General features: G+C 39.3%; 1 protein-coding gene across 4 annotated transcripts in view; it reads left to right on the forward strand.

Moving 5' to 3' along the window:
- The window catches only part of VCAN (versican), a 114,925-nt gene that overhangs the window by 24,860 nt on the left and 66,746 nt on the right, over positions 1–23,319 (forward strand). For all 4 annotated transcript variants that reach the window (XM_068667656.1, XM_068667654.1, XM_068667657.1 and 1 more), the window contains 3 exons: positions 2,520–2,694; positions 2,809–2,936; positions 17,068–17,361. In XM_068667656.1, coding sequence (XP_068523757.1) covers positions 2,520–2,694; positions 2,809–2,936; positions 17,068–17,361 — 597 coding nt within the window. The remainder of the gene's footprint in view (positions 1–2,519; positions 2,695–2,808; positions 2,937–17,067; positions 17,362–23,319) is intronic.

Raw genomic sequence — 23,319 nt, forward strand, 5'->3', positions numbered from 1 at the left:
AAAATCTCCAAGTAATATTTTTATTATTTTAAGCCTTTAATTATTCCAAAAGCAATTAGTGATTGCTTTCTAACTTTTCATGTTGTAAGGTAGTGCTCTGTGATGGACAGGGGATAAGGGACTGTGTGGGTTGGGGTACACAAAGCCAAAATACTGCTATACACACACGTATGTAAGTACAGACATCCATATATAAATAAAGTTTTGCACAACTTAAGGCAAAACAAATGGTCCATAAATTTGCCTTCACCAGGCAATGGAGGATGCCCTACAACAGAGAAAGTACAGAACTACAGGAGCTGGAGAAGCTCTCCTTCTGACATTCCCTTTCAGTGTCTCCCACTGCAGAGAGTTTACATTAGTAAGAAAATGTTCTGGCTCGAGACCGTGGTGTAGCACGGAGGCCATCTGGAGTGGTGTGGCTCCATCCATACCATTATGTTCTTTTGGCTCCCAGGAGGGGATGAAGGTGCCCACTGGAAGTTGTTCCTGGACTTTCCTAACTCCTCATGTTTGCCCAGAAATTGTTTGGAAGGGTGTTACGGGGCCAGGGCCAAGTCATGCATTGAGCTAGTCAAACAACTTAACAGTCTTGATGATGGAATTGCGGGCACCTGGAATATTTAATTTAAGAATATAAACATAGCCCTATTTTTTTCAAGATGTATTCTTCACTTGCTGTCTTTGCCAGTTTGACGCTTGGGTTCATCTGAAGCTGAAATTACATCGTTGCTTGGAAGAAGCACTATGCATTATGGATTCTGTCAGCAACTCTGAAAAAGCATTTTATAGGGACTGTAGTGGTCTGTGAGGTTCCAGCTAGTGGCTGTAGCTGGTGTGTGGGTCCATACTGAATAACAAAATAGGGGGGTTCACAATGATTCCTCTTCTGTTTCCTGTTTCTCTGCCAGTAGCTTTGATGAAAATTGGTGTCTGATGATTGAAGTTTGCCTTACCTGTCTGTGAAATGTGTTCTATTTTCATTTGAGAAACTATTGGCCATATTCAGACCTCTGATAATGGCATGGTTTTACTGACTTGGTCTGTAAGAGAAAAAAAAATAAATTCTAAATACACTGGAACCTCTTGAATTACCACTTTACTAAGTTACCCATATTACTACTTAGTAGTAAATTAACAGACTTCTTCCATCTTTCTTCCACCTTTCAACAATGCTCTAATAACAAAGAGTTTTCATTAAATTCATTATTGCCACAATGCCACTATTTTTCTGGACCATATTACAGTATGTTATTTCCTCATCATGAAATACTGCAATAAAATCATTGGAAAAATGAAATAAAGATTTATTTCCCTGTTTTGTAGACATTCTGTGTAGTAGTTTATGATGTTAAAATGCTTTTGAATATTTTAAGAGTGGAATAAATGAGGTTAAAAGTTATTTTTCAGCCATCATCAGGAGGCATCCTTTTGATGCTAAACTGTAAGAGATACTAGTGATAGAGAAGAAAGTGATTTTGCCAGATGGGCTATATGTTTTCTGCCACCTCACAGTTGGCACCCTTTATAGGTTGTTTTAGGTGTGCATGCACAGCTGTTACCGAATTCAGTGGGAATTGTATGTATATAGAAAACACAATGTATCTCCTCAACAGAACCTGTCTTAACCAAAACCATCTTAACTCTACCTCCGCCTCTCCAAACATCTGACATGTTCAAGCAACTTTGGAAATTGTCTAGATTCTTTCCAGAACCATAAGGGCCCCAAATAAAAGCAAGCTTTGTTTTGTCTGTTTCACTCGTACTGTGTGAAGGAAAACCTAGTTATGAAGAACTGACCACCAGACATATGTTTATAAATGTCACATTTGTAGTAAGTTTTGAAAGCATAGGAACAGACATGGGGGCCATAACCAATGATCAAAACTGTATCAGAAGCACAAATTGTTTGGTGTCGCCATTGGCCACGTGCCTCACTGCGGCTACCAGACCTCAAGGAATGCCCTTTTTCTTCTTGGCATTTCTGCATGCAGCAACTGCAGCTGGCTGCTTAGGAAAGTCTGGTTTTAATCTTTCCTTTTCTGATGACTAGATGTGCTTAGTCTTGCCTAATAACACAGTTTGACTTGCAAGTGGATGGGCCAATAAGCCAATGCATCAGGTAGCACCCATAGCATATGTGCCATGCCTACAGTGCAGTTGGTTGACTAGTCATGGTGGCTGTGTGGTGCCATGGATGTACTTAGTGTGCAGTCTTCCTTTTGGTCATGATTTTCTGTAGCACACCGGTAAAAATACTTAGATGGTTTCATTACTTTTTCTGTGTACTCTGAGTATAATTCCAACTATTTTAACTTAGGGTGTCATATAAATACTGGTAGCGGCCACTAGAGGGGGAGACATCATTTATATGATGGAATATCTCGTAGCCTTCTGGTGTTTGAATTGTACCCATCTGTTTTCAGCATTGTAACAATATGCAGGTAAAGTTACAATATAATGATGACTGCAGAAGTGATGTAAGATGTGTCAGTAATCTGAACTTGTTATCTTTTCAGGTGTTGTATTTCACTATCGTGCAGCAACCAGCAGGTACACTCTGAATTTTACACAAGCTCAGCAGACTTGTCTGGACAATGGTGCTGTCATAGCAAGCCCAGAGCAACTGAAAGCAGCCTATGAAGATGGATTTGAACAATGCGATGCTGGCTGGTTGTCTGACCAGACTGTTAGGTGAGATATTTAAAAGGCCCCTTGAGAGTGCTTTTCCAAATTAATATGCTTAGCCTGTACAGACATAATGTGCTGACTTGCTGTAATAATAAATATGAACATGCTGCATTTCAGGTATCCAATTAGACATCCAAGAATTGGCTGTTTTGGAGATAAAATGGGAAAAAAAGGAGTCAGAACATATGGGCGTCGTTTTCCTAATGAAACTTATGATGTGTATTGCTATGTGGAACACATGAAAGGTAAGATAGGTCCATATTTATTCTACATGACAGAATTCAGAGTGACTTGGGATTCTAAAGTGGAAGGGCAAATAAATAAGGAATTCTGTGTACAATGCAGTTTGACTGTTTTGAATCTGCAGAGGATTGCTGAATGTAGTGAACCTATAGTTTGTGGTATAGCAGGCCTTAATTAAAAGCCAATGTGGAGTGTACAAAGAGACAGTCAAGTTTAAAGCTGCTATAGTTAGTGACAGTAGATCTCACAAAAGTTACTGTTGAAACATCTTATTTTTTTCAATGTTATAAAAGGATTTTCAAAGAAATGCATTAAATGTTTGAGAAGCTATATATATCATATATATATATAAAGATGGATAAAATACCTGTGCCAGTAACTGTATTATAGTACATAAGGTATGTAATTAAGGTTTTTAGATGTCCAGAACATAAAATTAGAAATATATTTAATTGCAATCCAAGTTTAATAATATCTCTTTGGAAAAGGGGCATCTCAGTGTCAAAAAAGAAACAATTAAGAACTTTCCATTGATGAGCAGGCATCTTTAGTGAAATTATTTGCAGTTCAATAGTATGATCATAGTCTTTGCCAAAGCTGCAAATTAAACAGCTCTAATGCAAAAGAGGGATTATGATCCTTCCACATGGTAACTACAAACCATGGATTGTGGTGTGAACCCTACAGTAACTCATGGTCCATGGTTAGATTCTGTGATCCATATTCATTCTGCAAAGAGTTGGATGGAAAAAAAAAAAAAGTATGATAAATTTCTCTGTGATTTGGCTGTTCTAGCATGCTCAAATCTTCATGTTACAGTTGTGATATTATATTTATTTCTTATAGACTCCCTTCTGAAGTGAATTTAACCATATCCTTTCAGTGGGCCTATAGATATATTCCAAATACCAGATATCCTTATGCTTAGACATTACTATGACAAGTTAAATATGTATACTTAAAATATAAGCATAGCAATATCCTTTCCTGTTCTGTAGCCTTTTTTTTTTTTTTTTTTTGGGTTTGTGCTGGTTATGTGCATGGGAACTTCACTCTGGTACAGAAATACTTTGCAACCAGGACCAAAGTATATCTTCCATTTACTGCAACAGTCTGAATATGTCACACTGTTTCTGTCTTGAGAGATTTGTATCCCATACCAGTTTCAATGTTCCTTTCTAAAAAATACTTGTAGTTACTAATTATAGGCTTTTTGAGCTGCTGCTTGACTGATACATTTAGTTTAGTGTTGAAGTCATTGGAACAATACAGTCAGCTATGGTTCTGAACAAGCCTGCCTTTGTATATGTACAAATGCAAAATTAAGGTGCTCAGTGTTCATTTGTATTCTATATTAGAGCAGAAATAAATTAGATCATGCAAAGTTTTCTGATGATATCTTTTAGAGACTTTAGTCACTGATATCAGTAAGCATTTTTCTGTTATATTTAGTAGTTGAGGATCTGTCCCAGACTATGTTTACTTTAAAGATTTCTCAAAGAAAAAAAAAAAAAAGCAAACGCTGTTAAAACATTCAAGCTTAGAAACTGAAAATTAACCAATGGAATTTTGTTAGTGCTTAGTATTGTCTTAATTTTACTTATGCTCCATCTGTATCTGTCAGTGAACAGCATATACAAACACATAGAATTCATAACATTCATTACCTGTAAATCCTTGATGGAGTTGAATTCTGAATCAACTCCTGAATCAAGGCTTATAAATTCAATTTAGGTCTTTCCTATATTACAAAATCCAATTTTGACCTGGGCTGAAGACCAAATATGTTTTTCAAATAACAATCTTCCTTTCCCTCTTAAGTACAAAGAAGTATGATAATACGGAGAAGCTCATCCAGGATGCATTTGAGCCAGCAGTTTCTCAAAGTCAAATATTCTCACTGAGATTTAAAGAAAAAAAAATAAATTAATTAAAAAAAAATGTCTTGGATGTGAATCTTAGCATTTATGAAAAGGCTTAAATTTAAGAATACAAGGGGGTTTGATCTATCAAACCACATAACAATAAGTATGCTCATTTTACCTTCTTCCTTGTGCTGTAGCTTGTGGAAAACTGTTTAAAGCAAATGCAGTTTTAGCCTTTGTCTTAAAGGTACTTCAGAGCCTGGGACAAGACTTTTAAAAACTGCTCTGACTTGAAGACTGCAGTTGAACACTTGATCCAACAAAGTTCTCCAACACAATTGCAAAGCACATTGTAGGGTAACAGCCTGTTCACAGAGATGGATACATGCTCAGAATGAAATTCTGCAGGAGGCAAAGATGCCTGCATGTTTATCTGTGGTCCTAAAAAAATGCAAATTTTGTTTACCTAGCCTTTATCTAAATACTCTCAGAGTACAGATTTATAAAAATATTCCAGAATCTTTTCCACCAAACTAAGAAAAGAACACTCCGTCTTACACTGGTACATATTGTACACGTCTTTTTTCTTTGAAGGGATTGTGAGATAGAAGTGTGATAAATGATGGCTGCATGTGTAGTTCATAGGTTCACAGAATGGTTTGGGTTGGAAGGGACCTTATCTTAAAGATCACTTAGTTCCAACGCTCCTGCCATGGGCAGGGACACTTCCCACTAGACCAAGTTGCCCAAAGCCCCATCCAGCCTGGTCTTGGGCACTTCTAGGGATGGGGTTCCTCTTCAGCTCCCTCTTCAGCATTCTTGTAGGTCCTCTTTAGGTACTGGTAGACTGCTATAAGGTCCTTCTGGAGCTTTCTTTTCTTTGAACTGGACAACCCTAACTCCCTCAGCATAGGAGAGGTGCTCCAGCCCTCTAATCATCTTCTTGTCCCTCATCTGGACCCCCTCTACCAGGACTATGTCCTTCTTGTGCTGGGGGCCCCAGAGTTTAACACAGCACTCCAGGTGAGGTCTCACAGGAGCAGAGGGGGAGAATCAGCTGCTTTTGGTGCAGCCCAGGGTACAGTCGGCTTTCTGAGCTGTAAATGCACACTTCTGGCTCATAGTGAGCTTCTTGTCACCCACTGCCTCCAGGTCCTGCTCTTCAGAACTGCTCTCAATCCATTCTCTGCCCAGCCTGTGTTTGTGCTTGGGATTGCCTCGGCTCAGGTGCAGGACCTTTCATGTGGCCTTGTTGAACTCCATGAGGTTCGCACAGGCCCATCTCTCAGGCCTGCCCTGGGCCCTCTGGATGGCATCCCTTCCCTCCAGCGTGTTGACCACACCACACAGCTTGGTGTCATCAGCAAACCTGCTGTGGGTGCATTCAAGCCCACTTCCCATGTCACTGATAAATGTGTTAATTAATACCAGCCCCAATACCAGCACTTGAGGAACACCACTCATCACTGGTCTCCACCTGGACATCAATTGCAATTCTTTGAGTGCAACCATCCAGCCAATTCCTTATCCACTGAGTGGTCCATCTGTCATATCCATGTCCCTCCAATTTAGAGACAAGGATGTTGTGTGGGACAGTGTCAAATGCTTTGCACAAGTCCAGGTAGATGACATCAGTTGCTCTGCCCATATCAACCTACACTATAACCCCATGGTAGAAGGCCACCAGCTTTGTCAGCCACAATCTGCCATTAGTGAAGCCATGTTAGCTGTCACTGATCTCCTTATTTTCCATGTGCCTTTGCATAGTTTCCAGGAAGATCTGCTCCATGATCTCTATAGGGACAGAGGTGATAATGACCAGCCTTTACTTCCTCACATTTTCCTTTTTTCCTTTTTTAAATATGGGGATAATATTCCCCTTTTCCAGTCCAGAATGTCACCAGACTGCCACAACTTCTTAAATATGATGGATAATGTGTTAGCAACTTTAGGAACTTATCTTTATTTGCTTCCACAGTCTGTAGGCTTCCTTTTTTGTGTTTGAGTTTGGCCAGGAGCTCTTTGTTCATCCATTGTGGGCCTCCTCCATTTTTGCCTCACTTCCTCTTTGTTGGGATGCATTACTCCTGAGTTTGTAGAAGGTGATCCTTGAATATTATCCAGCTTTCTTGGACATCTGTTCCCTCTAGGGCTTTACCCTGTGGCACTCTATCAAGCAGATTGCTGAAGAGGCCACAGTCTGCTCTAACAAAGTCCACAGTACTGAGCTTACTGTGTGCACTCCTTTCTACCCTAAAGGTCTTGAATTACACCATTTTGTAGTCCCGGTAACCAAAGCTGCCCTTGAGATTTACATTCCACACCAGCCCTTCCTTGTTGGTGAGCATGAGGTCCAGCATAGCACCTCTGCTCATTTACTTCTCTACCACTTGGAGACGGAATCTGTCATCAACTCAGTCCAGGAACCTCCTGGATTGCTTATGCCCTGTTGTGTTGTCCCTCCAACAGATATCAGGAAAGTTGAAGTCTCCCATGAGGACCAAATGGTCATGGAACTGTCTCACTTGCTGGGTTGTGTTGGTCATGTCCATAGATAATGGTATTGCTACTAGAAGCACTTTACTGTGGTAATAAGGTGAACCTGAGAAGAGAGGAGAATTTCTTCTAAGTCAGTTACGGTTTTACCAACGACATCAAGAAAGTAGAGTCAGGCCAACGCTGAGCATATAATTTCTAATGTGCTCATCTTTAAGCTCTCTGTGTAACAGTAAAGCCCTTTATGTGGATGGGTGACCATGGTGGAAGAGATAGTTGCCAATTAGCTATACAACCTCAGCCCACTGTAAAGCGATTTTGTTGCTTCTGTCAGTCAGTTTTAATGCTGGATTATTTCAATAGCTAACCAAGTATTTCTTTCTTTCTTTCTTTCTTTCTTTCTTTCTTTCTTTCTTTCTTTCTTTCTTTCATTCGTTCGTTCGTTCGTTCGTTTGTTCGTTCGTTCGTTCGTTCTTTTGTTCTTTCGTTCATTTTTTTTGTTCGTTCTTTCATTTGTTCTTTTGTTCATTCTTTTGTTCGTTCTTTCTTTCTCTCTCTCTCTCTTTCTCTCTCTCTTTCTCTCTCTCTTTCTCCCTCTTTCGCTCTCTCTCTCCTGCTCTTTCTCTCTTTCTCTCTCTCTCTCTCCTGCTCTCTCTCTCTCTCCTGCTTTCTCTTTCTCTCTTTCTCTTTCTCTTTCTCTTTCTCTTTCTCTTTCTCTTTCTCTTTCTCTTTCTCTTTCTCTTTCTCTTTCTCTTTCTCTTTCTCTTTCTCTTTCTCTTTCTCTTTCTCTTTCTCTTTCTCTTTCTCTTTCTTCCTCTTCCTCTTCCTCTTCCTCTTCCTCTTCCTCTTCCTCTTCCTCTTCCTCTTCCTCTTCCTCTTCCTCTTCCTCTTTCTCTCGCTCGCTTTCTCACTTCTTTCTCTCTTTCTCTCTTTCTTTCTCTCTTTCTCTCTTTTATGGCTCTTTGTTTAGAAGTTTTCAATGAACTCAAATCAGAAAATAATTTCCAGAAGTCCAAAGAGTCCTAGTTTTATTGATATATGCTGTAGGCATGTTATACTGACATGCAAGGGAGTTAATTTATTCTGTTTGGATGAAGAGGAACAGATGCAGTGTTAGAAGGAAACAGTACCATGTCATGGTATAATGCAGGATATTTTTTATTTTTTTTTCCACTGCCTTCAATTAAACCTGTGTCTCTGAGCCAGATTTTCTTTTTAAGAAAGAACTGTGGAGCCAAGATGGCTTTGTCTATATAGCAGAAACAGTCTTTGTAAGAACAAATGATAATTTTAAATACAGAACTTGTTTGAAGTTACATAACTTCGGTGGGATTATTCTTTGCAACCACTCATCCACAGAAGACAGTTAGATAAAATGTCAACAGAAGTTATTAGAAAGTGAACATTGCGTAAAAATAGCTCCTTTTTTTTTCTTTTTTTTTTTTTTTCTCTTCTGTAGTATTGTAGCACACTTATCCATTGTCCATTGGTAGAAGACTTAGCAGTTCAGGACTCAAGTTTCTGTCAAATTTATGATTTCCCTGTTCACCCAACCAAGGCTGATTCTGTGAAGTGTAATCCTTCTCTTGTACTGAGTGCTGTCAGCAGTTCATTAATAACTACTGATACTTAGAATCGTAGAATCAAAGGAAAGATTGGGTTGGCAGGGGCCTTAAAGACCTTTTAGTTCCAACCTCCTGCCATGGGCATGCAGTTCCAACCTCCTGCCATGCCACCCACTAGATTGCCCAGGGCCTCGTCCAACCTGGCCTTGAACTTCTCCATGGGTGGGGCATCCACAGCCTCTGTGGGCACAACCTGTTCCAGTGCCTCAACACCCTCTAATGAAGAATTTCCTCTCAACCTCTAATCTAAATCTCCCCTCTTCTAGTTTAAAATCATTCTCCCTTTTCCTTTCATTGTTTGTCCATGGAAAAACTCACTCTCTATCTTTTTTACAAGCCCCCCGTAAATACTGAAATGCTGTAATTCTCTTCTCCAGGCTGAACATCCCCATCTCTTTCAGCCTTTCTTCATAGGAGAGATGCTCCAGCCCTCTGATCATCTTTGTGGCCCTCCACTGGACCCACTCTAACAGACCATATTCTTCTATTGTTGGGTACCTCAGACCTGGATGCAGCACTCCAAGTGGGGACTCACCAGGGCAAAGTAGAGAGGGACAATCACCTCCCTCAAGCTGTTGGTCACTCCTCTTTTGATGGAGCCCACTTAGCATATTGTAGAGCTGTGCTTAGACATTATTTTTTTTCCATGGGAATTTGAAAGTTCATATCTGCATTGTGTGTTCTATTCAATGCCAAATCTAATAGACTTACTTGTGATAAATAAATCCTTATTTGGAGACCTCATGCCAGTGGGATGACTATTCATGGAATAAGATGGTGTTTGATTAATGATATCAAAATTTGGGCCATAATGAGATGTCATCATGGAAGTCATTGAACAGTTAATGGTCTGTTGGCCAGTATTAGAGATATTGTTACCCCAGAAGGCCATAAATGGTGGTAAGAATACTCTCAATACATCGCATAAATGTGTGTTGAATTTACGGTACTTATTTGGGTAGTTACACTGAGGATTTGTAGGAGCAACACCATTTCAGTTTTCTTCCTTTCTGGCCACATGAAATCACAAAGTTAGCCAGAGACATGGATTTCTCCTTGAAACATAAAAAATTAGCTTAAATTAAAACCAGTTGTCTAGGCTAAGTCTTGCCATTTCCTTGCTCTGAGAAAAGCCACAGAAATTATAGACAGTACAATTATGTGTAAAATATTTTGAGTTTTGCTAAAAAACATGGGAGAATACTTCTGGGAAGGATTTAAAATTTCTGAGCTCCTAATGATAAAAACAAGAATGTAGAGTCAATATATCATTAAATAGGTACTTGGCATGGGCTCTTACTACAAGCTGATTCTACATTCATTATATTTCATTGCATATTTCATTGTACTAAGTGTTAAAAAACATTTAGAATACCTTTAAATGCAGGAGGTGGTTTATTAATAAAGAGCTTAATCTAAAGCAATTCAGCTCCAAATGTTTGGATATAAGTCTGAGGTTCTCCTCACACCTCCAACTGAAAAGTGTCTGCACCAGTGTCTTCTACAGGATACTCCCTTGAAAGGAAGTGGTTGATGAGGATGGAGGTTCTGTCTTCAGATAAGGTTGTATATGATTCATTTGACACTGCCATGATGTCAGAAATGGAGACAAAGTGAAATCTGCTTGCCAAAGCCCACTGATGAAGTGAGGAGCTGTGAGAGCATGCTGCAAAGCCAAAGCACAAACTACTCCATGTAGCATCATCTTCTGGCCAAAGCCAGTTAGAAGCCATATATGTCTAATAAGCATATATAATATGCAGATGGGGAGTCATGCTAAGAAAGTTATTTTGGATTAGCTGTGGGGAAGATTATAAAGTCTCATTTCCATACACCATTTCCAGCCCCCCAGTGAGTGTGGGGAAGAAAAAGAAAAAAGTCAAAAAACAAAACCAGATGTCCTGTAAATACTTTCTGCTTAGTCTCACACGTTTTTGCTATTGTCATGGAAATTTGTGTGAGAACAATAATGATTTAAAAAGTCATAATCTAAAATACAGCTTCAGGTGTGAACTGTCTTCTGTGTTTTGGGCAGCTAAAGATCTTCTGTGGAGCCCATTCTGATTCCAGAGCAACAATGAGATTTTTAAAAAGACATGGTCTTTTAATGGTCTTTTCTTCTCAGTTCACGACTTTTAATAGGGTCACAGCTTTTGCATTGGATTCTATTGGATCCCAGTTAGAGGAGACTGAATAGGAAATAATGCCATGGTGCTTTTTTATGCACAATGTGGTGTTTGAGCTCAGAACATGACAAAACTTGTCTTTAGGGTGTTCCAAAAATCATGACTTCTCAATGCTTTTTGAGAGTAAAGCACAAAAGGAAAAAAAAAAAAAAAAAAAGAATGTAAAGTTAATTTTTCCCCTTTGTATTACACAGTGACACTTTGCAACTACAGCAGAGCTATCTAAGGGTATAGCAGTTGCCAAGCTACTCGTCATGCTTGAGGGCAAGCCTGTGGGAGAAGTGTAGCCTTCCAGTCCTGTCAAGTGCAATGGATTCCTATTCAGCATATAGTTTTGCATAAAACAGACTCAAGACAATCAGGAGAGCTTAATTAAATTGTTACTGATGTGTATCAAAAGGAATCGACTAACTTGTTCTAACGTGTGAGAGAAAAAGACTTCTTCATCTTGTCTAGTCTTCTGCTTTAAAGTTGAACCTAGCTGCTTAGGTCTGTGTGCCAAAATGTTCAAAGCAGCAGAACTCTGTCTGTTGTCTCTAAAGAATACAGCTGAATGAAGCTGGACATCCAAAGTGGTTTTCCAGGTTTTCCTTTCCTAGAGAGCATTTCACCATAATCTGTGACTTTGTTAAGGATACCTCTTTATCAGCCTGGTGTGTCAGAGAAGCAGCCCTTAACAGCAGCAGGACGGAGGAACAGAAGTGCAGCTGAGACAACAAATCTTGTCTGTGCAGCTTGGGAGAGGAAGGCTGAGGCATGAGCTAGATTAACAAACAGGTTAACTGTATGTAGCCTCTGAGGACACTTCCTGTGGTGAAGACAGATAAAACTTTTCAGGTCCATCTTGTCCCAGATGTATATGTGCATTTTTTTCCAGAGCAAGCAAGACAAGGGTAGTGGTTTCTGATGTCTTCATGTATGTGTGTACAGGTGGGATTGATGCGGGCAGTATTTCTTCTACTCTGGTACACAAGCAGTCTAATAGTCCTGTTGGTGAGTGCAGATGCCTTTTTGCAAGAGCCTTCTGGCCAAAGATAGAAAGGAATAAGGAGAAAATGGAAATTCTTGTGGGTAATTAGAGTTCTGTGAATTTAATATCCATCTGGATTCCCTTGATTTTTCTTTATGTCTTTGTTTACGCAACACTGAAAGTAGTGCAGGCTGTAGAATCTGAGCACCCAACCATGTGAGAGCACTTACATGTATACCCTGTGTTGCTCAGTCCCAGTTGGGACAGTCATAACTAAGAGTCTTGTTACTTAGGGAGATTAATATAGGTGAAAAGGGGGATTGCATTATAAATGCAAGGCTCTCCTAGTCATTTCTCCAAATGGGTTGGCTAATAAGGAGGACACTTCTTAGGTGGTTGACCAGCCACCATCAACACCACCTGGTGTGTTACCAGATCTGTAAAAACATTCTGTGAGAAACTCCCATATTCTCTCTTAAATGTCTCTGCAGTTTCATAGAATCCTTCAAACATCTGTAAAATTTCTGTCATGTCAAGTGTAAAATCACTTTTACATGACACCTTCACCTGCCAGGTGTCAGCGACTTGTACCTCATTTGGCTGATACTGGCACACTGCATGATGGCATGTGAAGCTGAGGGGATGATGCTGTGTTCTGGGGAAAGATTGCCACATAGCCAGGCTCGAAGAGCTCCTCTAGGAAGTAACAACACAGCAATCCCTTAACTGTGGTTTCACCTATGGGAAGAGAAATTACTGATGAGGTCTGTGCTGGAGGGCTACAGCTAGATTCATTACTTTTGCCCTAGTCAATACATGTTGTGTATTGACCCCCGGCTATGGTTCTAGCCTGCCCTTATTTCTGTGCTTGCTTTTAAGATGTATGATTCATGAAATTCACACCTACAAACATGCCCAGCTCAGTGAGATGTCTCTTGATGAGAGAGAATATGTGAAATAACCTTCAAAGGAATGAAGATTGCTATAAAACTAGCTGATAAGTCAGTGGATCTAAAGTTTTTTTCCTTAGGGCTGAATCAGCTTTTGTCTTCAAGGGAAAAAGCTGGCTTCTTCATGTAGCTTGATGTATTTGAAAGAGAGGGGAGAAGGAAAGAGGGGAAAAAGACATGTCAGGTGTCTGTTTTAACCAGGCAAAACAAATCCATGTAACAAGAAAGTTCTGGGGGTTCTTCAATTGCTCTGACCACCATGGGTGTGCAATTGACCTGAAACTTGAAATTAAACAGTTACCAGGAATAATACACATTACTTTGTTGTCTGCAGTCTAAACATTGTCATGGTCTCCATTTTGTTCCCTGGAACTGTAGAACTAGTTCCTCTCCATCTGCTGGTCTAAGCCCTGGGGTTTGCCTGCATAACACTGCTAAGTTCCTTGGAATGGACTACAGATATAAAAACATTGCAGATAGATTTTAACATAAAATAATAATAATGATAATAAATCTGCCCTACTCTGGTGTTTGTGGCTATACCATTTGTTTATCAATGTTTCTCAGAGTTTCTTTGGGGTACTCTTCTAGTCTTTTGGCTGAGGAATGGAGGTGCTTTCAAATATCATCATAAAGACACTTTAAAAGACTGATAGAAGCAATCCTCTTGCTAAATATGGAACCCACTCTGCTGCCAAAAACAGGAATAATTTTTACAGGCTACATGTATTAAATGCATGTTCAGAAAAGTAGGACCAGCATTCTTTTTACATACTATGAACTGAATTTCCACACTGCTGTGGGACACTAATCATGTCAGAAAGGTGACATGGATAGCAACTTATCTCATCGTATGGATGGGGGAATTCTGTATGAGTTTCAATTACATACGGCTGGTTTTAGGAAATACAAATATTTTACATACCCCTACGTTCCAAGTGATTGCACCGGTATACACAAACAGTAGGTTCTGACAAATTTCCTCTGTGCTCTCTGGGTCAGTATATTCCTGAAGCGCTGACTGCTGTGCATGTGGTGTACATGACCATAGTCTGCTCAAGGTGCAGGAAAGTTTGTGCAGACTTGCTCATGACATATTTTTGGGCTGCTGCAAATGAAATTGATGCTATCCAGTTGATGAAGCATTTTGAGAGTTGCTTTCTTCTCAAGTGCTTGACAGAAAACGTAAACTTTTTTATTACTATTATTTATTTATTTATTTATTTTATTTGTAATGTGGCTTTGGAAGCAGATTGCAGAAAATTTATAATGAGGGGCCTTTATTAAACCCATGCTTTATTTTATTTTATTTTTTTACAATTTGTGCCAACAATTATTACATATATTAAGTGCACACTCAAACAAACATATATACATTTATTTTGTTTTCATACTGGACAGCCAAATTGCAGAGTCATACCTCCTAGGATAAATTCCTGCTATTCCTGCAAACCACTCTTTACCCAGAACAACTGTAAGCTGCTATGTTTTAACATGTTTTTACCCTTTATTTTGTCATCTACATTCCTGAAATACATGAATATTTACTTGTTATATGATGGAATGACAATAAAAGCAGTTTACTGATCACTCTGGTACCTTTTTGCATTCCTTGTGAATTTAACCTCTTTTATTTATTTATTTATTTATTTATTTATTTATTTATTTATTTATTTATTTATTTATTTAATGTTAAACTGCCAAATGAGTGGCAAAGAAAAAAAATAACTTTGGACTTTACTTGCTGGACTGTTCTGGTTAGACTGCATTTTTTCTTAAACACGTGGGTGTTTTAATCATTTAGTTTTTCTGGTAGAACACCCTTTGACAAAGATGGTGTCTGCATGAGAGCAGCCGAATTCAGCAGACAAACAAAATAAATTGCTGATGGTACAGTAGAATAGATTGAGTATAAAGGAAGACATGCCACCCTTCTTTTAAAATTGCACTGCCCTCAGTATTGCATAAACAGGCATGTTCAAAGGCAAATTCAAAGTATATTTCTGTTTAAAAATCTGCTTGTGCAATTTGGATAGGTAAGTTCTCTGCAAAATACTCTACAAAAGTACAGTTTGAACTCTGTGTTTTGAAATCTCATAGCAAGACAAAACTGCTCGCGAAGTTTCCTTGCTTTAACAAGTTGCAGGTATCATCTCAGAGGATTAAATATCTGCAACTTCAATGATATTTCATTTGGAGGAAGTGATCCAGATTAGTTGATGGAAAATTTGCTTGTTTTTAATCTTGCACCGTTTACCTGTTTTTCTGTCTTCAGTAAGTTTCTCCCAGGAAGAATGCTGTGGGATTTTTTGACATTATTTTCTTTTTGATGCATCATATTTATTGGGAGAAAACCTATAAAATACATTGTTTCCCTTGTCTTATTTTGTTGTCTACCTGGATTGATATTATCTGCTTTTTATTTGCAACAATTTTAATTACTAATTTCCATATACACCACAACTGTTGCATGGCTGAAGAGTCGTCAGAACAGAAGGGGCTGCTTTAGAGTGGTCTTTCTGTGCTCCACTGTTTCATGGTATTTGCCATGGGGATGGTGTTGTGGGATAGCTGCATCCACCATTCTTTATTGGCCATAATACCAGATCTGCCCCTTGATGCAGAAAAAGCTGTCTTCTGCAGAAGTGTTTAATAAAAAAGTGCATTGTCTTTATTGTCTGGAGAGCTGAATGAAGCACTCTGGCACTTCTGAGAGGTGAATGATTCTTCACTTTCCTTACCTTAAAGTGTGCCTTATAGACATGCTCTGTCCCTCAGTAGCTACAGTACTTTACCTCTAAGTTGGACACTCCCTACAGCATGCATAAAGAAACTTACCCGGTGGAATTGATATTACAGCTGTAATAACAAATCAGAGTTTCTACCTAGGAGGAAAAAGAAAATTGGCACGTTGCCTCCTTTCACGCTTGCATTCCTTTCAAGCTCGAAACAAGTGTAATATTGAAGTGAATGAAAGTGCTTGGGGTGATGTAGTCTGTCTGCCTTTTGCTAGGTTACCCTGAGACAACTGCTGAGGTATGGCAGATTGCATGTCCAGTGTGAATTAGCAGTGCTGTCCATTGTGTTCTGGTCCACCGTACAAGGGGTGGGGAAGAGAAGTACTGTCTGGTAACAAATATTTTGAATTTGCTCTGTTTCTACAGCTGAACGCATTGATTTTAGGTCTGAAGCCTGAATAAAAACTAGAAAGGAGTCAGCTTACTACTTCATTCCCAGGGCACAGACATCAGAGCCTTGATTTCATTTATAGTGTTTGGGTGAACAAGGCAACAGATCCAACTGCATAATGGCAATTTGACTTTGAAGTAGAATACTTGACATGCTATTTGTTTTCTTTCAGTTTCCAACTGAGAAGTTATTATTTTCAAATTACTGTTCCATGGAAACTAAATTATACTAGGGGCAGTCTAGATTAATTCAGCTTTTCACACAAAAAGGGCTTTGTGCACACAGCTTGCCTAGTGCATTCCCTCACCTGTGTTCCCTATGGGGCAAGGTCAAGACTGATGTAAATACAACATTCGAAGCTGCTGCGGAGCAGCAGTGAAGAGCATTTGCTTTGTGTGTGTGTCTCAAGTGAGATTCTAGTGATGACTAAAAAGGTGAGGTAAAAGACTTGCAGATGTAAAGGATTTGTTTTACTGAGAAAGTAAAATCTGTTGGACTGGATTTAATTAGCATAGTTGAGTCACAAAGTCTACTCCAACAGAGGTCACAGAGGAGCTTCCAGGCTCCTGTTACCTCTGCCTAGAGACTGGGGAAGGGACCCAATCTCCAACCACAATGTAACTCATTGCATAATGTTTGTATAAAAATAATTGTACTTTGAGGTAGGCACATTTTCATAATGAAATCTGAGACTTTTAATTTTCTGAATATCTGCTTTTTTGAGCAAAAGGGTAAGCAAAAAACTGATCAAGCAAAATTTGAAAGCAAACTTACAGGACAGGAGGAGGGAAGCTAAGTTGACTTGATCATGGAATTTGATGCTCATTCTTTGTTATTTTTTTCTTCCTCTAGATGAAGTGGTTCATGTTTCCGTTCCTGAGAAGCTCACCTTTGAGGAAGCTAAAGAGTTGTGTCGGAAACGAGATGGTGTCCTTGCTTCTGTTGGAAACCTGTATGTTGCCTGGAGGAATGGCTTTGACCAGTGTGATTACGGCTGGCTGGCGGATGGAAGTGTTCGTTACCCTGCCTCGGTGGCTAGGCCCCAGTGTGGTGGAGGTTTACTTGGGGTGAGAACCCTGTATCGCTATGAGAACCAAACAGGCTTTCCTTACCCAGATAGCAAGTTTGATGCCTACTGCTATGAACGTAAGCTTTTTTTTAGTTATAATTTTCAGTACACTCACCACTCTAACCCTGAAAAGCATTTAATATATGTTTTGTTTCAGTTCTTGCGGTGCACATCAGTCTTTAAAATTTGTTTTATCAGTATGGCTTTGAAAAAAAATAGAGAAAAGCCAAATTAAAACAAATGTCCTAAAGTAACATTGGCAGATTGAGGCAAAATTTTAAGGTAAGATTCCAGCCTGGGTACTGTTGTACTTATGTGGAGTGACACACCGTATCCACAATCAGCCTGAGACTGTGGAATACATAATTCAGTGCCTGATTGCACCCTGGTTTCTTCTGTGTAAACCCAATGAACATGAGAACTGAAGAAATGTACTTGACCAGATAAATGGTTATCATCTAGCCTGATACTCTACTTCCAGTGATGGCAGTAAGACAGGCTGTTTACAGAGTGTGTACAAGCCAGGCCTTTTTTAGGTCTCTGAGATGCCAGTGAACTGGGGGCTATCATTGGATTCAAGACATTTTGCCGCACCATATATAGGCTTCTAAAGTAGTTATAATTACTCACCTAATGTTTCATGTGTTGGTCAACCAGCACTGCTCTAAATTGCCTTTCTTACTGCCACTTCTGTTCCTCCTGGTATTTTCAGAGACATGTCAAGTATTTACCACATCCACATAGTAGATTGCATCAATCTAATCCAGACCTCCTCCATGCCCGTCAGCTTTCCTTTGTCTTTGGGGTTAAATATTGCATTGTAACCTCTTCCATCTTCTATACTAGCAGCCTGGCTCTGCTATTATGGTGCAGCTACTTCTTGAACAGGTTCCATTTGTCCCAGAAGGTTCACCAGCTTCTAGTAAAGCTGAGCTTCTCTTCCTTATAACATCATCTTACCTCTGCATTATAGTTGTAGATCCCTGCCTGTCTCTTAGGCCTTCATGGAACTGACCATGCTTCTTATGGCACCATGGTGGTCCTGGCCCCATCTGCCCAGCCTCCTGCAGAACATCCCTCCTACATTTCCTTCTGTCATTAGTGATGACTACTTACAGCTCCACTTCTCCTACACCTCCAGATAACTTTTCCATGCATATCATGATGTGCAACTTGTGGGCTGCTGTGTAGGCCTTTCAAATATCACAGACCAGCTAACTGTGTCTATTAGCAGAGGAACCCATCACCTTGTTTCTGTCCTTTAAGATCCCTTCCATCACAGGACTGTTCCTGATGCAAGAGGACACTGATTCTATTGGAAGGTGGGTCACATCTAGATTAGAGTGTGTCTTCCCAGCTAAACATTCGAGGACTTGCAGCCTCCTCAGCAGCATAAGGAGGTTGGACTACTCGAGAATTTCCCTGGAGGCCTCTCTGATGAAGTTCCTTTGGTTGCAAATGGTACTATTGGCATTAAGGAGTGAAGGCAACTTGTGTTGAGTTGGTCTTTAACTAAGAAAATAGAATTTGTAGGGGGCTCAGTCCTGTGACTTGTTTTATCAGTCACAAATGCTTGAAATGTGCATTGTGTACTGTCCCCATTTTTGTGGATGATGAGCGAACTGCAGCCACAGATATTTCCAACTCTGGCTTTGAAGGCTCATTTATGACCAAACCTTACCGTCTAAGAACAAATCCTGACATCTGGTGTAATGTTATGCTCTGACTGTTCTCACACATTCTTACCTGCAATATTTTAAATTATTATTTTGTGTTCTTTATTGCTTGTTGGAAAAAAAAAATGTTGCAAAACTTTGCATGTGGAAATAGTGGAAGTAGTCCTAGTGGACACCAAAGGAACTGCATGAAGGAGTAAGGACTGATTAAATTCAGGAGTGTTTGCTTTAATCTGCAGAACATAATTTTGTCAAATCACTCCTTCTGTCCATTCCCAAAATTGTCTATGATTATTTGTAAGTGTTGTGGGTAAAATTGACTAAAGGGGACGTCATTCATCAGACCATCTAAAAGGCAAAGTAGGGGGACTTTGTGGTTTGCCTGTAATCTAGTATGTAGGTAGGACAAATTCCAAATTTTCAACATACTAGTGTGAGTGAATTTCACCCCTTCCAAACAACATGTACCTTTTCAATATACTTTCAGAGGGTTTTACTTAAAAAAATAATACATGTAAATTAGTAACATACCATTTGTCCTAAAAACATCCTTGTTAAGAATCACTCTTTCTGCAAACTGTTGCCCTTGTTACCCAGAAAATAAATATTTCATCAGTTTGCAACCCAAGAATTAGACAGACTATGATTATGGATCATTTTACAAGAAAAGAAAAAAAAAAAAAGGAAACAGAACCAACATAATTTAGTAGAGGCCATGCTTGCTCTCTAGCAATTTTGATTGCAATCAACATTACACCAGACTTAATTAAATGCTGCTTGTTAGATGACTCAGGTTTTGCCAAATACACCTCCTTTTGTGCAAGGAAATACAGAAGTGCAACGCTGTACCATATGCCCTCCTTCAGAATGCCTGTCTGCCATACATTTCTGAATTTTTTGATAACTTTCTCTCTCCTTCTCAGAAGGTACTCGGGATCTCACAGCAACCCGCTATAATTCTTCATTGCTTTTGGTATAAGATTTATGCATGTGGTGAGTAATGAGATGCACTGCCTAGCATCTTGGTCTTTCACGTCTCAGACAGCTGTCTGAACAGTGACTGCAGAGCGAGCCACCCTCTCCCTTTTCTGGGGCAGAGAAAGAGGGATTAAAAAAAAAAAAAAAAAGGCAGTTTAGCTTTAATTTTAGGTCCTTGTTTCAAGTCTTCTTTTATCCAGAAGTTTTCTCTATCACTTCCCAATATTCAGTATTTCCAGTATTCTCAATTTCTTCCCAATATTTCAGTATTTCAGTGTAGTAACATAACACATGAAATCCTCTGTCGGCTCTGACTTTTTTTAACTCAATATGAAGTTTTATGCAGTGGTTCCTACAGTGGCAAAACAGTCCTCTCCAAGACCCTGATTCTTTACAGTTATTTTCAATGCAGTGCCGATAGCTCTTTCTGTGGTCATTAGGTGTCTCACATTACACCATTGTACTTTCCTCATCACCTGAGTACCCAATCATACCAGCAGAACACTTCTGTGGCTGAAAAAGAATAAAAGAGGGAGGTGTCTACATGCATTTATGGTCTGCTGAAAGGAAAAACAATGAGTGCCTCTGTTGATGAGGAAGGTCGAAGCTAGCTATCCAGGTAGCACCAGTGCTGAGGGTCTGCAGCACAGATGTTCATGCACTGACCTCAGTTTTTACAGCGTCCCTGTACGGTTTCCTCTGCCTCCTGTGTGAAAGCCAGAGAAGTTCCCATTGACCCAGCTTCGAGTGCTCTGGCCACATGCTGTGTGTTTCTTTTGAAGTGCAGTGGCAGTGATTAAAGGCCTACTCTTGGTGCTTTTACTCGTGCTGAGTAAGACTATACTCCCTGAGTAAGGCCACCAAAGCAAATGCCACACAGCCCTAGAAGGGATGAGTCTAGCACTCAAATTTACATGTATTCTGAAGGAATAGGTCTGTGGCAGAGCAGGCATCTGTTTTAACCATTACAAAGTTTAATCTTGCAGGTAAGAAAGGGTTTTTCTTCAGCCCTCCTTAAGATCTTCACTCCTATCTATCTTGTGATTTAAAGTCTCTTTGATGGAAAATCAAAAAACACTAATTTTAAATTGCAGTTAAAAGAGACCTCAGTCAGTGTTTTGAAAATCTGAATTACTTTTAAAAAGGAGTCATAGTGGTCAAAATATATTAAAAAACAGTAACTGGAGCAGTAAATTAAAAACAGTAGGCAGGCACTAATTTCAACAAAACAGCCAATCTGGACAACATTTAACTGTATGCTTAAATTCAGCATTTTAATGTCAGCTGTTTTCTGGTTACAAAGCTACACTGTGCAAAGTGTCTTGACTTTTGGAAAATAAAAATGGCCCATGATAATAATACATGATTTAAAATCTAAAAATCTTGTTAAAAAATAAAAACCTTCTTCACTTTGATCACAGATTTTTTGACTCTATAGAAACCACATGGCCCTGAGTTTCTGAAACATTATCCGTGTGTTTCATCTCATCCCTCCATGACTTTTGCCAGACTTCTTAATTCCTTTTTTTTTTTTTTTTTTTTCTAAGAGGTACCTAATCATGTATCCGATGAGGCTTGAAAAACTTTCTGGTTGGACACATGATTAAATACTTGAAGCTCCTTGGCCTCCATGGATGGCCTTCATCATCAGAGGAAAAGTTTTTCAAGTGTAAAAATACAGGACTTCTAGTCACAGTTTAAAAAAAAAAAAAAAAGAAGAATTAAAGGTAGAAGAACAGTCGTGGAACACTGGTTTTTATTTATAAGAGAATAAAACAGATTCAGCAAAGAATACTTCATTTTTAATGGGTACCTACTTAATGTTTAGCTGCTGCATAGAGCTATATGCTATTTAATCCTGTCACCTATCCTACCCCACATCTCATCAGGTTAAATTCATCAGGATAAATCTTGCCATGGACTTCAACAGATGTTGGATTAGGCATTTTGTACTACAGTATCTGTAGAAAAATTGTGCTCCAGGAATGCACAGAAATGCAAAGCAATATATATATGGCTTTTGTCTTACATACTTACAACAGAACTGAACTAGATGAACTACATACAGAGAAATGGTTGAAGTTTTGAAAAATAAATCTGTGTTTTGCTGAGAAGCACTGTTTTATTAAAGCTGAATACTTCCATGGACCTGTATTGATTTTGGAGAACCTCTCATTGAAACATTTTTTGCTTGACTCAAAACATGTATCTACCATTTTGGAGTCATTTCTCTGGACTGACCATTTTGTTTCAGATTTGCTCTTTCATTTCAACTTTCTTTTTCATGCACCTTTGCCATTTCTCTTTATGTATGATTTCATTCTAGCTGGAGATTAGAAAATTCCAGTTCAGAGACAGATACTGCATGTGGTCATCCACAAATGGGGTCCATGCTGTTTAGATTGCTCTAATACAGCCTCATTAAGAGGGGCTTTGAGTCGTCTGCTGCTCATGACTGGGGGCCAGCTTGTTTGCTGCTTTGTCTGTCTGATGCTCAAAATCAGAGTGCATTTTCACAAAGGAGGCAAAGGAAACAACAGCCTTTGTAATACACTACAGTCTAGGACTTTGCAAGACAAAAGGGTAAAATAATTGTCTCTGTGAAAGCCTCTCGTCTGCCCACCCCATAACATCTTCAAACTGAACCCCCTGTTTCTTGCCAATTCTCACTAGGATGTGGGGTTTTGTAACCTAAGGTGACTTGAAAGCAGTGTTTTGCTATGCAGGCTCTTGAAGTGGGGAAAAAGTCCTCCAGCATGAGCCACCATAAGCACAAACTGTTGCCCAGAAACATCGAATGAGCATGACTTGTACGGCAGCAGAAAGGATAAAATTTTTAGGCATAGCTCAAAAGCTGGCAGAAAAATTGTTGTCCTCTCTTTTGCTGCATGTGACTTAATTTGGAAAACTTTGAATAACTAGGCAGATCTATCCTTCTCCACAGCAACCGTCGGTAGCTACATATCCCAGCTATTTCCTGGATTAGAAGATTTTTTCCAGCCTGATGTCGGGGACAATATTAAGGCATATCTGTGCATTTTTGATCAGTTTGAGAAAGACTGCAGAATGCTGGAGACATTAGGCATGGTGATACTCCGTAAACAGTACTGTAAATCTGAGGAAAAGTATTTTTTAAAAAAGTTCATCTTAGGAGAAGCACAGTAGAGTAGTGAGAATATTAAAGCCAGCATCCTCCACCACTTCACAGCTCAGTCTAATATCAGGATGGTCAAAATACCTTTGAAAGGCAAGCATTTGAATGGGATGGCACTGACCCTATGGTCAGTATACAAGGCTGTTGGCTCAGCTTATGCTTCCATTTCCTCTCAGTAAAGGTGAGGTCTTATCTACACACAGTTCTCTGGCTTTTATTATTTTGCT

This window comes from Anas acuta, chromosome Z, assembly GCF_963932015.1.
Source record: "Anas acuta chromosome Z, bAnaAcu1.1, whole genome shotgun sequence".
Taxonomy (NCBI): domain Eukaryota; kingdom Metazoa; phylum Chordata; class Aves; order Anseriformes; family Anatidae; genus Anas; species Anas acuta.